This window comes from Myotis daubentonii, chromosome 3 (genome assembly GCF_963259705.1).
Source record: "Myotis daubentonii chromosome 3, mMyoDau2.1, whole genome shotgun sequence".
Taxonomy (NCBI): domain Eukaryota; kingdom Metazoa; phylum Chordata; class Mammalia; order Chiroptera; family Vespertilionidae; genus Myotis; species Myotis daubentonii.
This window is the reverse complement of record NC_081842.1, coordinates 213,054,058-213,068,524: the sequence shown is the minus strand read 5'-3', so window position 1 is coordinate 213,068,524 and position 14,467 is coordinate 213,054,058. Positions and strand designations below refer to the sequence as shown.

General features: G+C 55.7%; 2 protein-coding genes across 12 annotated transcripts in view; both read left to right on the top strand.

The window, feature by feature from the left end:
• The window catches only part of TNFRSF1B (TNF receptor superfamily member 1B), a 31,855-nt gene extending 26,552 nt beyond the window's left edge, over positions 1-5,303 (top strand). The window contains exons 9-11 of one of the 3 annotated variants that reach the window (XR_009452105.1): positions 434-641; positions 3,402-4,738; positions 4,778-5,303. Coding sequence is in view for 1 of the 3 variants with exons in the window: in XM_059691225.1 (XP_059547208.1) it covers positions 434-641; positions 3,402-3,682 (489 nt within the window). In the remaining 2 variants the exon portion in view is untranslated. Of the gene's footprint in view, positions 1-433; positions 642-3,401 lie in introns of all 3 variants that reach the window. The other 2 variants (XR_009452104.1, XM_059691225.1) reach the window with 2 other exon arrangements.
• A 6,140-nt stretch (positions 5,304-11,443) lies between these two features.
• VPS13D (vacuolar protein sorting 13 homolog D) overlaps positions 11,444-14,467 on the top strand; it is a 226,893-nt gene continuing 223,869 nt past the window's right edge. For all 9 annotated transcript variants that reach the window (XM_059691217.1, XM_059691216.1, XM_059691215.1 and 6 more), the window contains exon 1: positions 11,444-11,582. The gene's annotated coding sequence lies outside the window, so the exon portion shown is untranslated. The remainder of the gene's footprint in view (positions 11,583-14,467) is intronic.

Here is a 14,467-nt window from a genome sequence, read left to right as displayed (position 1 = left end):
CACAGAGAGGCCAAGTAACTTTTTCAAGGTCACACAGCTAGTGAGTGATGAAGTCATGATTTGCACCCATTCTCTTGGCTGCTGGGCTGGGCCACCCTGTGCTGAGGGGGTGGCCTTGGGAGAGTCACTCTTCTTCTCTGGGCCTCCATCCTGCCCCGCCTCTAAGGGGAGAACGATTTGGAGAACAGGGCCCTCTGAGCTCTGCCTGACGCGGGCTCACACTCCAGCAGGGCAGGCAGGTGCTAATCACAGAAACCGTAGAGGGCACCCGTCCCGAAAGCACCTTGTGTGGAAAGAACATGTGCGGTGGGCAGAAGCAAGTAAACTTCAGGGCTTGTGACACGGGGCGCCGATGGTGGTGAGGAGGAGGAAGGAGGAAGGAGCGGAGCTGGCTGGAGGCCTGACCGCTGTCCCTCCTGCCTTCCCCACCCAGCCTCACCTGCCTGCTGATAAGGCCCAGGTAGCTCCTGGCTCCGAGCAGCAGCACCTGCTGACCACGGCGCCCAGCTCCAGCAGCAGCTCCCTGGAGAGCGCGGCCAGCGCTTCCCACGGGGGGACGCCCACCAGGAACCAGCCACAGGCGCCGGCCAGGGACCAGCCCAGTGGGTCTGGGGAGGCCCGTGCTGGCTCCGGGAGCTCAGGTAAGTGGCCCCGGCTTCATTCCCTCTTCGTGATTCTTCCTGCTTTCTAACTGAGCCCTTCCTCCTGGGCCCCAGCTTCCAGCTGGGCCTGAGAAGCCCTGCACAATAGCCGTGGCTTGCCCCCCAGTGCAACACACAGCCACCTGGCTCTTTGGGTTCTCTGAACCCCCCAGTTCCCTCCCACCTTTGCCCATGTGGGTTCTTTCACCAGGAACACCCTTCCTTCTAGACAGCCCTAACTTGTCCTTTGAGTCTGATATCCAGGCAGGGTATAGCATACCCTATATAATAAAAGCCTAATATGCTAAGTGTCCAGTCATCCAGTTGTCCGTTCAATCAAGGCATAATATGCTAATGATATGCTAAGGCTGCTCAACCGCTCACTATGATGTGCACTGACCACCAGGTGGCAGACAGTCGACTGGTCAGCCAGTCGCTATGATGTGCACTCACCACCAGGGGGCAGACGCTCTGACTGGTAGGTTAGCTTGCTGCTGGGGTCCGGCCATGCCCTGGAGCCCTCCCGTAGTTCTTCCCTGGCTGGCCAACCTCCTGTGTCCTCCCTGGCCCCAATTGTGCACCAGTGGGGTCCCTCTGCCTAGCCTGCACCCTGTCGCAATCTGGGACCCCTCAGGGGATGTCAGAGCTGGTTTCAGCCTGATCCCGCAGACCAGGCCGAGGGACCCCACTGGTGCACCAATTTGTGCACCGGGCCTCTAGTCTAATATAAATACAGATTTTTGTATTTTTAGGGGCTATTTATTAAAGCTGGGGAGAGTGAAACAAGGAAGGACCTAGGTCCTAGGATAACTGGAAAGGGACTGGGGGAATGAGCCCAGGTAAGTTGCTTTGGCTCACTAAGAGGTCAGAGAAAGGGGCCTTGTACTACCCATTGGGGCAGCACAGGCGTGCTCCTGGGAGGTAGAGTGTCAGTATTACATATTAATGTTACAGTATTACATTATTATATGATATCATTGTTTTATAATTCTGTAATATATTATAATATTAATATTGATTATATTGTATAGTCAAGGAAACTGAGACCCAGCGAGTTTAAACAGCTGTTCAAGGACACACAGCTTATAAAGAGAGAGCTGGGCATCCCCCTGGGCTTGGGGGCGGGAAGCTACATGAATAGGGGATGCCTCCAGGGCTCCCTGTGTGGCTTGTTGCCAGTCCCTTTGGGCCTGAGGCCCCAGGACCGGGTGTGAGTTCTGGAGGAGCATTTTGCCTGGATTTGGTCTGTGACAGGGATCACAGTGCTCAGTGGAGGGCACCCCTGCAGGGGCCCCCGGGAAGCCTGGAGCTTCCTTGGGTGTGTTTGGTAGTCAAGCCTGCTGGCCTGCATCTCTCCCGCTCCCCTGCAGAATGGCAGTGGACGTGGTCATTTCTAGATCCCTCCCAGACGGTGCCTCCTTAACCCCACTGAGCCTCAGCTTCCTCACCTAGAGATGAGCCATGGCACCTCCTTGGCAGGGCTGCCACCCCTTCCCTACCTGTCACCCCACTCAGGTTGCTTCCTCCCCGGGCCGCCCACATCAGCAAGGCACCCCGCTTCTGCTTCTCCGTCATGGCCTGCCCTCCTCATGTGATGTCTTGTCAGTGCCCGCACCCCAGCCTCAGAGCTCCCGGGGGACCATTGGGTCAGTGCCCAGAACACAGCAGGTGGCCCTGAACATTTGTTGAATGAATGAATGAACTGCAAATGTAAACTGTTGGTCTTCATCCAACTTTTGGATTCACCTTTCTGATCCTTAGCGATACCTCTTCCACAGCCAGCCTGGTGTGGGTTCCTCCTTGCCCCCCTGTGTGGACCCCTGACCATGTCTGCCCACCCCTTCCACCCTCTGTTCCTTCTCTGTTCGCTCTCCTCTTGCCTCTCTGGCCTCTGCGATCCCCTTCTGTCCCTCCCACCCACACACCCAGCACCTCTCGCCATGCCGGCGTCAGGCATGCCCGTTGTGGTCCCCCTGTCCGCCCCCTCCGTGTCTGGTTCACAGTGTGCAAAGGCCATGGTGACTTTGGGTGACATTTGGGTGCCGTGCAGACTCAGGGTGGAAATTTCCTTCTGGCCCCATGAGTTCAGCCCTCCCTTGCCCTGCCCTATTTGGGGTTGTCCTGAGAGAGGGGAGCTTGCCAGCTCTGACCTCCTCTCGGAGCCCCTGGAGTTGGGGGAGCTGGGCTGGGGGAGGACTGGAGAATAGCCAGCCAGTCCTCCCTGCACTCTGGGCACCACACCTGTTTGCACTGAGCAGGTCCCCACAGTCACAGCAGCAGCTGTCACTTTTTGAGAGGCTCTTGTGCCTCCAGCCCCTCGTATTCATCTCCCGGCTTATCCATCATTCGGTCCCACGCTGACCAGTTAGGAAACTCAGATGCCCACAGGGGGTGGGCGGAAGCCCTCCCTGCCAGCTGTGTTCAGGTACGTGGGCCCTCCATGGCCAGATCTCCCACATCTGGCTCCCGAGGGAAGCCATAAATCAGATTTTAAAAACGTAAATTCCTGGATTTTATTTATTTTTTATTTTTAATGGAACCAAAGTTTATTGGGAGAAGCCAGTCCTGGAGAAGGTGCGATTTGATTTGATTTTTAATTCCTGAATTTTAAATGTTGGCAGCCAATTCTCTTAAAAAGCACGACCCCCAACGTGCCCAGTGCTTTCTCCCTCATGTCGTAACTGGCCATTGGGAAGGGGACAGGCCATGATGGCCTCCCCCCTGCAAGACCCCGCCTGACCACCCTCTCCTCTTCTGCAGAGTCCTCCCCAGGCGGCCACGGGACCCACGTCAATGTCACCTGCATCGTTAACGTTTGCAGCAGCTCTGAGCACAGCTCGCGGTGCTCCTCCCAGGCCAGCTCCACGACAGGGAACGCAGACTCCAGCCCCTCCGGCTCCCCGAAGGAAGAGCACGTCCCCTTCTCCAAGGAGGAGTGCCCTGTGCGGTCCCCGCGCGGGGCCCCCGAGACTCTGCTGCAGAGCCTGGAGGAGAAGCCCCTGAACCTGGGCGTGCCTGACGCCGGCATGAAGCCCAGTTAACCAGGCCGGCAGGGGCCGAGTCGCCGCTGAGTGGGCTGGCCTCGGGGTCTCCCTGGCCCCCACGCCCAGCACTCTGGCTCCTTCTAGGCCAAGTTCCTTCAGTGGCCTCCACAGCCTGGCAGGCAGGGAGGAGGCAGGGAGAGTCAGAGAACCCCTCCGGTCATGGGCATCCTTCTCCCAAGGCTAGCTGGACGTGCTGGGCAGCCCTGCGGGTCCGGGTCCCTGCCGCTCTGAGCTGCCCCCTCGCTGGGCCTGTGGCCCTGGCTTCTCAAACCCTTGTTTCATCCCTGGGCTCTGGCTCCCCGGGAGGTGCCAGCGTCCAGAGAGGCCGTGGGGGAGGAGGGTGCTGTGGGGGTCATCCATGGAGAAGGGGCAGCCAGTCAGCCTGGATGCTGGGCCTGCAGGTGGTCCCAGAGTGGGAGGGGCTGTCATCAGCCAGATGGTTCTGTGCAGGGTGGGGTCCCCTGGGTTAGCTAAGGACCCTTGGGAAGCACCTCAAATCCTTTCCTGCTGGTTCCGCCTCCTGTATGTGGTGTGAAAATCGGATCCCCAGAGGCCCAGCAGGCAGCCCGGGCAAGATGGCAAACCTCTAACAGGAAATCTAATTTCAATATGTGGCAGTTTAAAAACTCACCAAAAAACCGTAAGCACCATGGAAACAAGCCAGCAGCACAACAAAGCCCAAGTCCCAGCGTGTGCCTTCTCTGCCTTTGACCTTCACTCCCGCTTACCCAGAGCGCCAGCCCCGCCGCCCTCCTTCCTGCGCTGTCTGGTGTGGGCTCCCGGGCCACACCTTGTATCAGGGAATTTCAGGACCTGGAGACCCAGCTCCTGCAGCCATCTCTCCTTCTACCTCAGCCTGGACCTTGCTTTTTGGACTCCCAAGGGGTGCTCCTGTTCCCCCAACCTCCTCCCGCCGTTCCTGGAGTCCCAGGCCCCAGGGGAGCCGCGGGGCCACTTTAGTACTGTGCCTGTCGCCATCCCAGGTGGATGTGAGATGCTGAGAGCCAGTCTGTGTGTGTGTGTGTGTGTGTGTGTGTGTGTGTGTGTGTGTGTGTGTGTTGTGTGCTGTGGGTCCGTGTAGCCTCCGTGAAGCAGCTGAAGCCAACAGTTTTGCTAGGGCATTCTTACTTGTTAAAGAGCCTGCCCACTCCCCCAAACACACTTGTTCACTCCCCGCAGAGGGTGGCAGGAAGGGGGCTGGGGCTCCTGGAGAAGCCATTTGAGTCTGTGATACTTGGATCTTTGTTGAAAAAGACTTGAACTTTGCAGCTGAACTTTTAGAGGGCCGGAGAGTAAAGCCATTACCTTGGAGACACGAGCGGCTTCCCTCCGTGGATTCAAGATGTGCTTACTGACTACCTGGACCCGCCCGGGCCGCTGCCCACGTTGGACCCTGCGTGGTTATGGAGCAGGTCTGCCCCCTGGTGGACAGTTCCGGGAGGCCCTCAAGCCGCCTTTCCATCCCCCCACAGAGCCGGGAAGCCATGAATTAAAAAGAGACCCTTTCTGGATGTAGCCTCGGTTCCCCGGCTTGTGTGGATGCCAAGGCAATGAGAGTTTGCACTGTCTGCTGGTCAGCATTCCTGCTTATCAATAAACCTGTTTGTTTTACACGTGACTGCCTCTCCTGCCTTCTCAGGGTCCTGCCTCCTTCCCTGGTTCCTCCTCATCTCGATCCTTGTGAAGGGACGAGTATTCCTGCGCTTGTGGTTAGGGCAGGCACTGCCTTAGGTGCTGGGATGCAGCAGCTACTAGGAGAGGCCTGCAGAAGGGAAGGAGGAGCTGACACTTGGGGGTGGGGGTGGGGGTGGGGGTCACGGGCGCAGCGAGAGGGAAGGGGAGCAGCCAGGGCCAGAGGACTTCCTGCTAGGAGGGCAATGGGAAAGGGATTCACTGAGGACCTGCGACGAGTGGGGAGACGCCGCCAGATCTGTGATTTGCAAAGACACAGGGGCGGAGGTGGGGGCCGGGCGGAGGGAGGCCCTCTGGCCTCTACCAGGAGGTGGGGTGGCCCCTTTGGCTACATTGAGCGCTGGCGAGGGAGGGCAGAGTGAAAGAGAGCAGCGATGTGCGGGCGGATCTGCACACACCCCTCTAGCTCCTCCGTCCCCCAGCTCTGTAGCCCGAGGCTGCCCCCTGCAGGCCACACGCCCGCCCCGCCCTCAGCCTTCCAGCAGGGTTTGCCCGCAGGAAGGCACCAACAGGAGACTGGGGGTGGGAGGGGAGCGAGGCCCGGTGTATGTCCTCCCCACACCCCTCCCTGTGGTCTCTACCTGTGACCACCCGCTGCTGTGCTCTGCTGCCCCCACTCTCTCTCCTGTCCCAACAGTCCCTGGTCCGGCTTCCCCATCTATAGGCTGGGGTAGCAACAGGCGATTCAGTGCGAGGGGACGGAAAGGAAACCATTCCTGTGTCTCCTCTCAGCCTTCTGCGTGTGGCACTTCTGATCACCAAATGTGGTTTTCTCTCCACACACCAAGCAATCCAATTCCCACACCATCTACCTGGAGGTGAAACCAGACAACCAGGGGGTCCGGCCTGCCTGTCACTACTTGAGCCAATTAGGCAGACAGCGTTGAATCATATATGAGCGTTTATTCCAAGACTGCCGGCAGCGTGGGGGAGCAGCAGGTCAGCCACAAACATCTGCTTGGCAGCCCCCCGGAAGCCAGCTGCTGATACAGGGCAGGACAAGCATTACGCGGGGAAGGAGAACTCACAGGCATGGGCTGGGGGGGGGGACTCCACTGTTTGGGCAACAAGGTTGTTAATCTTTCCATGATATTAGATATTAGGCAGTTCTTTGAATGGGAATGGACCGTCTTCCCAGGTTGACTACAAGATCCAAGATTGACTGCCAGGACCAAGGTTGACTCCCTGGGGGCGTGCAACTCCCAGCCAGGTCAGAACGTCCTTTCTTTAATCAGAACGAGGCGATCACGGTTAATAGAGCATGATTAATATTTCTTATAACTATGGCTCGTCTCCACTATTCCATTTTTGCCCCTAACAGAGATGGTGTCAGACCCCGCAGGCCGGGGGCTCAGCCTGGCAGGGCTGTCCTCACTTCAGAGGCCAGTCCCCAGTCCCGGGGGCACCCGTGCTCCTGCCCCATCGTCTATAACTCACAGGCTCCACGACCCCCTTCTTCGGCTTCATCAGTTTGCTAGAGCGGCTCCCAGAACTCAGGAAAACAGGTTACTCACTCCATTACCAGTTATTACCAGATTCAGGACCAGCCAGAGAGAAGAGATGGTGGGCAAGGTTTCTGTGGGAAGAGATGAGGGCGGGGGGGGGGGGGGCGGGGGGGCGGGCAGGGGGTTGTGTCCATGTTCTCACACCCTCCCAGCACCTCCACGGAATCAGTAACCTGGGAGCTCTCATCCTTTGGGGTTTTTTTGAGGCGTCATTACATAGGCATGATTGATTAAATCATTGGCCATTGGTGATTGGTTCCAACTCCAGCTGCTCTCTCTAACCAGCTGTAGGGGGGTGGTTGGCTGAAAGTTCCAACCTTTAATCATGTGGTTGGTTTCCTCGGCAACCAGTCCCCATCCTTAAGGGCTTCCGAAAGTCACCCAGTAACATAAACTCCGTTGTGATGGAAAGGGCTTTGATGGGAATAACAGACACTGGTTTCCCCGCGGTGGCTGTGGCGCTGTTCCAGAATATGAGGACACAGAACAGATATTGGGCCCTGGCTGGTTAGAGCGTCGGCCCGAGGACTGAAGGGTTCCAGGTGTGAGTCCATGTCAAGGGCATGTACCTCGGTTGCAGGCCCCATCCCAGGGCGAGTGCACGGAGGCAACCAATCTCTCTGTCTTCCCCCCTCCCTTCCACTCTCTCTAAAAATCAATGGAAAAAAAGAATATCCTCGGGCAAGGATTAACCAAAAAAAAAGAACAAATATTAGGACAAAATATCAGTGATAAGACACTCCCAGTGAAGTGACCATACGTATGCAGGCATGCCTCAGAGCTATTGCGGGGTTGCTTCCAGACCACTGCAATGAAGCGAGTCGTCATATTTTTGCTGGTGGAGGGTCTTGACTTCAATTTATAAAAAATGCAGCACCCAGAAGCACAAGGGAGAGGCGCGCAATGGGACGAGGTGTGCCTGTATCAACCACACTACCACAGGGGGTCAGTTCGAAGCAACGGGAGACAGCCAGTTGTCTGTTGGGGTGCCCAGTCAAATGGGCCCGCTGAGCCCTCCTGCCGCTTTCTTTCCTTTAACCATCCAGGAGCAATCGCTGGGTGTCGCTCAGGCAGGGCCAGCTGGGGTGGGGAGGGAGCCATGTGATTATTCCTCTTTAGTTTCCATTCACTCGTTGCGATGGAGCAGAGTAGTGGATGGACTAGCACAGTAGTCAGGACTCCTGGGCTCTCACATCTCACCTGCCCAGGGCTGAGCCCTGGCTCTACCACTTCCTGTCTGTGTGAGCTCAGGCAGGTTAATGAACGTCTCTGTGCCTCACTCTCCTTAATCAGTAAAAATGGGGTTAAAACAGCACCTCCCTTAGGGTAAGGAACCACATGAATTACGACATGCAAAATGCTTGGAACTGTGCCTGGCATATAGCAAGTGCTCAGTAAATACTAGTTGCTAGTGTGTGTGTGTGTGTGTGTGCTGGGGGTGCCACAGAGTTCAGGACAGACCAGGTCGCTGCTGAGGCTGACTCGCTAGGTGGGGCTATGAAAAGAAATACCTGTAGGCTATGCCAGGGGGTGGTCAGTGCTAAGAAGGAAAATAAAGCAACATAAGGGGACAGAGAAGGGTGGAGGGGCTGTTAGTTTGCAAGGTGAGTGGATGAAGGCTTTTCTGAGGGGCTGGCCTCCGAGCGGCCTTGGGGAAGGGAGGGCCGGCCACCCTTGGGACCTGGGGGTAGGACGGAAGGTGAGGTTGGGGAGGGTGGCTTCAGAAGCCACGGCAAGGATGGAGGGGACGGTTCCATTATCAGCATGATGGGCGGAGTCCCGGCCAGGGAGTGTGAGGAGCTCGGCAGCTTTGCCAGTCTGAGTTGGGAAACTGAACTTCAGTTACTTTATCTGCATAATTGCCCTGAGAGATAGGGAAGTACCCATTATCCCCGCTTTGCAGAGGAGGAATCGCATGGGAGGGCTGGCTGGGCTTGATCCTTATCGAAGGCGTCACGTAGGATGAGCAATCTGGTTACTATGGGAGACTCTTGATAACCAGCTCCATAGAATTTCACAAGCAAGTCCAAGGGGATGTCTCTTTTATTTTAAATTAATTATTTTAATTGGCTTCAGGGAGGAAGGGAGAGGGAGAGAGAGGTAGAAACATCAATGATGAAAGTAAATCATTGATTGGCTGCCTCCTATACGCCCCCTACTGGGCATCGAGCCACAACCCGGGCATGTGCCCTGAACCCGGAATCGAACCGTGACCTCCTGGTTCATAGGTCGAAGCTCAATCACTGAGCCACGCCAGCCCGGCTTGAGGAATAATTTACAGAAAAAAACACAACAATTTACCAATTTTAAGTGAACACTTCAAGGAATTTTGAGAACGGTGGACAGCCTTGTGACCACAACAATCCAGATCTGGACCAGTTCCATCGCTCCGAAAAGTTCCCTCATGCCCCTCCCTCGGCAATCCCCTCCCACCACCTCTGGCCGTTGGCCCCCACTGATGTGCTGGTGCCGTTCTAGTTTGGTCTCTTCTAGAATGTCATAGAAATGAAATCCTTACAGTATATCATTTTTTGTGGTCTGCCCCCCCCCCCCAAAGCTAATACTTCTGAGGTTCCTCCAAGCTGATGCCTGTATCAGTACTTCGCTCCTTTTCATTGCTGAGCAGTATTCCACGGTGTGGGTAAATTGCTATCTGTTTATGCTTTCTCCTGTTGATGGATATTTTGATTATTTCCAATTTTGGGCTATTATGAATAAAGCTGCTATGAACACCTGTGTATAAGTCTGTGTATGCATATGCTTTCATTTCTCTTGGTTAAGTACCTGGTGTGAGATTGCTGTACGGTAAATGTATGTTTAGATTGATAAGAAACTCAGGGCACAGACATTTTAAGTAATACTGCTTGAATGAATGGTGCCCCGGCACCTGAATTTTAAAAAAGAAGTTTTTATTGATTTCAGAGAGAGGAAGGGAGAGGGAGAGAGAGAGATAGAAACATCAATGATGAGAGAGAATCATCGATCGGCTGCATCGATCGGTTGTGCCCCCTACTGGGGATCGAGTGCACAACCCAGGCATGTGCCCTGACTGGGAATAGAACAGTGACCTCCTGGTTCATGGGTGGCTGCTCAATCACTGAGCCATGCGGCTGGGCCGGCACCTGCATTTTAAATAAACTCTTCCGGTACAGCCAGGTGCTGGTTCCTTTCTTTCTGCTTTTCATCTGTGGGGTCCAGGGATTTTACACCCAAACCTCAGCCCTTGAGGGACAGTGTTGAGGTTCTAACAGGTGGATTCCACTTCAGAGGAATGACTCAGCCCATGAGCTTAGCATTATGATGGCTGGTAATTATTTGGTAAATATACTGTTGCCACCTTGCCGTCCTGTGTCCTGCATTTTCTGACTTTTTATGAGCCTGTAGGGTTCTTCCTGTTCTTCTGGGGACGATGCAAAATGAAGTGTCCATTTGTTCACTCATTCATTCATAGAAACGTTTGTGAAAAGAAAATCTCTGCTTTCAGGGAACGTTCAGGATGGGGAAGGAAGCCATGTATAAGCAAATAAATAAGGTAATCTCAGGGAGCATTACATTCTGTGAGGAAATACAATAGGGTAGTAGATGAGGGGAACTTGAGGTAGGGTAGCAGGGAAATCCTCTTGGAGTGGGAACTTTAAAAAATATATATTTTGTATTGATTTCAGAGAGGAAGGGAGAGAGAGATAGAAACATCAATGATGAGAGAGAATCATTGGTTGGCTGCCTCCTGCACACACCTTATAGGGGATTGAGCCCACAATCGGGCATGTGCCCTTGACCAGAATCAAACCCGGGACCCTTTAGTCCGCAGCTCTATCCACTGAGCCAAATCGGCTGGGGCGGAGTGGGAACATTTGAAGCAAGAGGAGTCAGCTTTCTAGCTGCTCTGTAGCCATATAAGTCTGTTGAGCACTTGAAATGTGGCTAGTTAGAACTCAGGTGTGATTTAAGTGTAAAACACACACTAGATTTCAAAGCTTACTATAGTATCTCATTAATATTTTCTTCTGTTAGCTACAGGTTGAGATAATATATTCAGGACATATTGGATTAAATAAAGTACAGTATTAATTTCACTTTCCTTTTTCTTTTTAAAAATTGTGCCAACTCAGTACATTTAAAATCACCACGTGGTTTGCATTGTCTTTCTGTTGGGCAGCAGTGGTCCAGGGAGAAAGCACCCTAAGTGGTGAGAATGGCAAAGGAAAGGCCCCGGGGCATGTGCCCTGGACGGATGCTGTGGCAGAGTGGGCGGGGGGGGGGGGGGGGGCAGAACTAGGAATGGGCCACAGCCAATAGGATCTTGGTGTCAACTCAAGTGAAGAAGTGGGTTTTAAGTCTAATGGGGAAGCCGTTTGAGGCAGGGAAGCGGCGTGGTCTTTATTCTGTTTTCACAGCCCCCTGAGGCTGCGAAGCAGAGATCTGCCTGGGTGGGTGAGATGGTAGAAGGGAGAATCCTGAGTTTCCATAGGGTCTGCAGCCAGATTCACTTGCGGCCCGCGGTGCGCTGCAGGAGCGGCCGCTCCCGCCAGGGGGCGCCTCCTCGATGACTCGGCGCTCGGCTGTCCAGGCGCCGGCGCGCCGGCCGCTCGATTGGTCGGGTCTGGGCGGGCCGGAGCGCCGCTTCAGCGCCATTGAGGAGCGGCGGGGAGGAAGCAGCGCGCAGTGCCGAGCCGGGGCGGGCGCCGGGACCCCGACAGGTACGGGCCGAGGCGGGGCGGCGCCGGGCTGAGCGGGGACCGCGGGGCGGGCGCGGGCTGGCGGCCTGCCGCTCCGGCTTCCCTACCGACCTCGGGGTCGGGGTCCGCCCGCGGGGAGCGCGGCGCCTGGAGCCGGGACCCGGCGTCCGGCCCTCCGACAGTCGGAAACCCTCAGGGAGCCCTGGAGCCCCCGACGGCGCGGAGCTGCCGCCCTCACGGGGACCCCCGCGTCCGGGTCCCCGCAGGCACCGGGGTGCCTGAGCCTCCTGGGACCCTGGCATCCGGGTGCTGGGGAGTCCGAGCCCCCGCCGGACCCGGCACCCTCTCCGGGGTCCCCGCACCTGCCACCCCGGGATTGGGGCGGTGCCACCCCACCTCCTCTCCCCTGACCCTCGGCCTCCGTGCGGGACCCCAGTGTGCGAGCCCCTCGATCTGACACCCAAGAATGGGGCGCCAGTCCGTTCTCCGGAGGGTCCTGACCACCCCCCTCGCCAGCCTTTCGGGGCCCCTGCTCTGCAGGGGGACCTCAGGCCTCCAACCTGCCAGCGCACCTCGCCTCCCGGGGTCACGCCTGGTGGAGCCCCTCCTCCCAGGCCTGGGGTCCCGGGCGCCGGGCCCTCCGGGTTTCATCTGGGAGGTGGGGGTCCCTGCTCGGTAGAGCAGTGCGTACGGTCGTGAGAGCCAAGGGGGCGGCCGGCGGGCTGCGAGCCTCGCCGTGTGGACCCCGGGCCCGGCCTCCGCCCCCTGCCGCCTCCTGTCCCCGAGCTCTCCGGGGGCGAGTTGCACCGAGCCCGGGAGCCTCTGGGTGGGGCGCCGGGGTCCAGCTGCCGGCCCTTCCTGCCCCGGCTCCGGCCGCCCCTCGAGGGAGTGGCCTGGCTCAAGGTCACTGCCGGGCTCCTCGTCCGCCCGTGGGCGCAGCGCTGATCCCCCGGTGTCACCTGCCCCGCCGACAAGGGGAGGCCGCCGCCGGGGGTTCGCGCTCGGCTCGCAGCTGCCTAGACTCCGTGACGGACCTGAGTGTAAACACTCGGGGTGGTGGCCCGGCTGGCGGCCCTGCCGACACCGGACTCCTGCCGGGAATGCGCCGAGTGGCCTCCAGCCCGGCCCGGATGCTTAGCAGAGCCGACCGTGCGTCCTGGCCTGGGGCGCGGTGTCCCGGCCGGGGCATTGACAGTGCGTCTTGCCCCATCTTTTAATCCGCGCTGTGCATTCCTCCACCTCCCGGGTGGACACGGGGGGGCGGGGGGGATCTTGTGTACCCACCCACCGCGGTGTCCGTTTACCGGGAGAGCGTGTGTCGCTGGTACTTGGGAGAGAGTTTGTTGGCAGGTAGGGCAGACGTCGGTGGGAGGGACTCCAAAAATAAAGACTACGCCGACTCTGGCGCTTTGCCCAAGTGTGTTGGGAGTCCGCACAAATCAGACGAGGTTGGCCAGGTTCGCATTTTGTTTTCATAGATCTGCTTGTTTGAAGGTAAAATAAAGAAATGTTTCTTTTACTCAGACTGCTACACACTTCTTATTTTAAAAGCATGTCCTCGGGTGAGAATTTAAAAAAAACAAAAACACCACTTTAGAAAACCTGCTCTTTAAGTCAATGCATCCGGCAATCTTGAGCAGATTCCCACTTTTACACAGAATGTAGCTTTAAAAAGAAATCTTTGGAAAGAAATGAGGACTTCACCAAACGCTATTTATTTACTTATTAATGTGTACTGCCCTTGTTGACAAAGGGAAGTTAGTCTTGCGTGGAAGCGCAGGACGATGTTGACGGGTCTTTCCTGGAGGTTAACTCTTCCCGGGCCTTGTTTTGGGGCCGGGCTGGGTGTGGCAGGCCTTCCGTTGGGATCAGCTATCTTCTGGCGCCGAGATGAATCACGGGGGAGGGGCGGGCGCTTGGAAAGGATCCTGAGAGGGCTGGCTCCCAGTGGGCCGCCTGCCACAGCAAATCTGGTGCCCACAGTTCTCATTGGGCCCCGCTAGCTGAGCGACTTGGGGACCCATTGAAACGCTGGTGTCTCAAGTTTTCCAAATCTGAACTTTAAAAAAAAACTATTTCAGAGAGGAAGGGAGAGGGAGAGAGAGAGAGAAACATCAATGATGAGAATCATGGATTGGCTGCATGCCCCCTGCTAGGGGGTGAGGCTGCAACCCAGGCACGTGCTCTGACCCGGTTCATAGGTCGATGATCAACCACTGAGCCATGCTGGTCTGGCTCGAATATTAACATTTTGTAATACTAAAAATCTATACTTATTTTTGTAGTACTAATAAATACCTGTTATTCATAATAATAGTGATAAGCAGTAGTGATTTAGTGCTGAATGTAAATACGGTAGCCAGAACCAGATGTTTTCTGGTGAGTGTAATTACTAAGATAGTTCAGTGTATCAACATCAGGCCCCAGTAATGCACCTCCAGGACATTTAAGAAGCATGAACAACCACTGCCTTCTCCCTTCCTTTTATATTACTTTACAAATGACCCCAGTGAACAGATTTGCAAAATTGAATTAGGGGAGCCTTAAAGAGGATCATTGCAGAATATGAAGTTCATTGATACAACCTCTTAGTGCAATTTTGCTTTAATCTAGAACGGAATTTCAGTCTCAGCACTGTTGATATTCTGGCTAGATAGTTCTTCGCTGTGGGGTGTTATGTACGCATTGTAGGATGTTTAACAGCATTCATGGTTTCTACCCACAAGGTATCACTTCCCACTCCTCACAATCAAAAATATCTCTAGACTTTGCCAAATCACACCTGGAGGAGAACCTTTGGTCAGGACAGTCTAGTCCCAAGGTGAGTCACTGAAAGCAAGCAGTTCAGTGATCAGTTACATTGAAAAGACATGCAACTTTGCCTTGTAGGTAATATTTGGTAAATT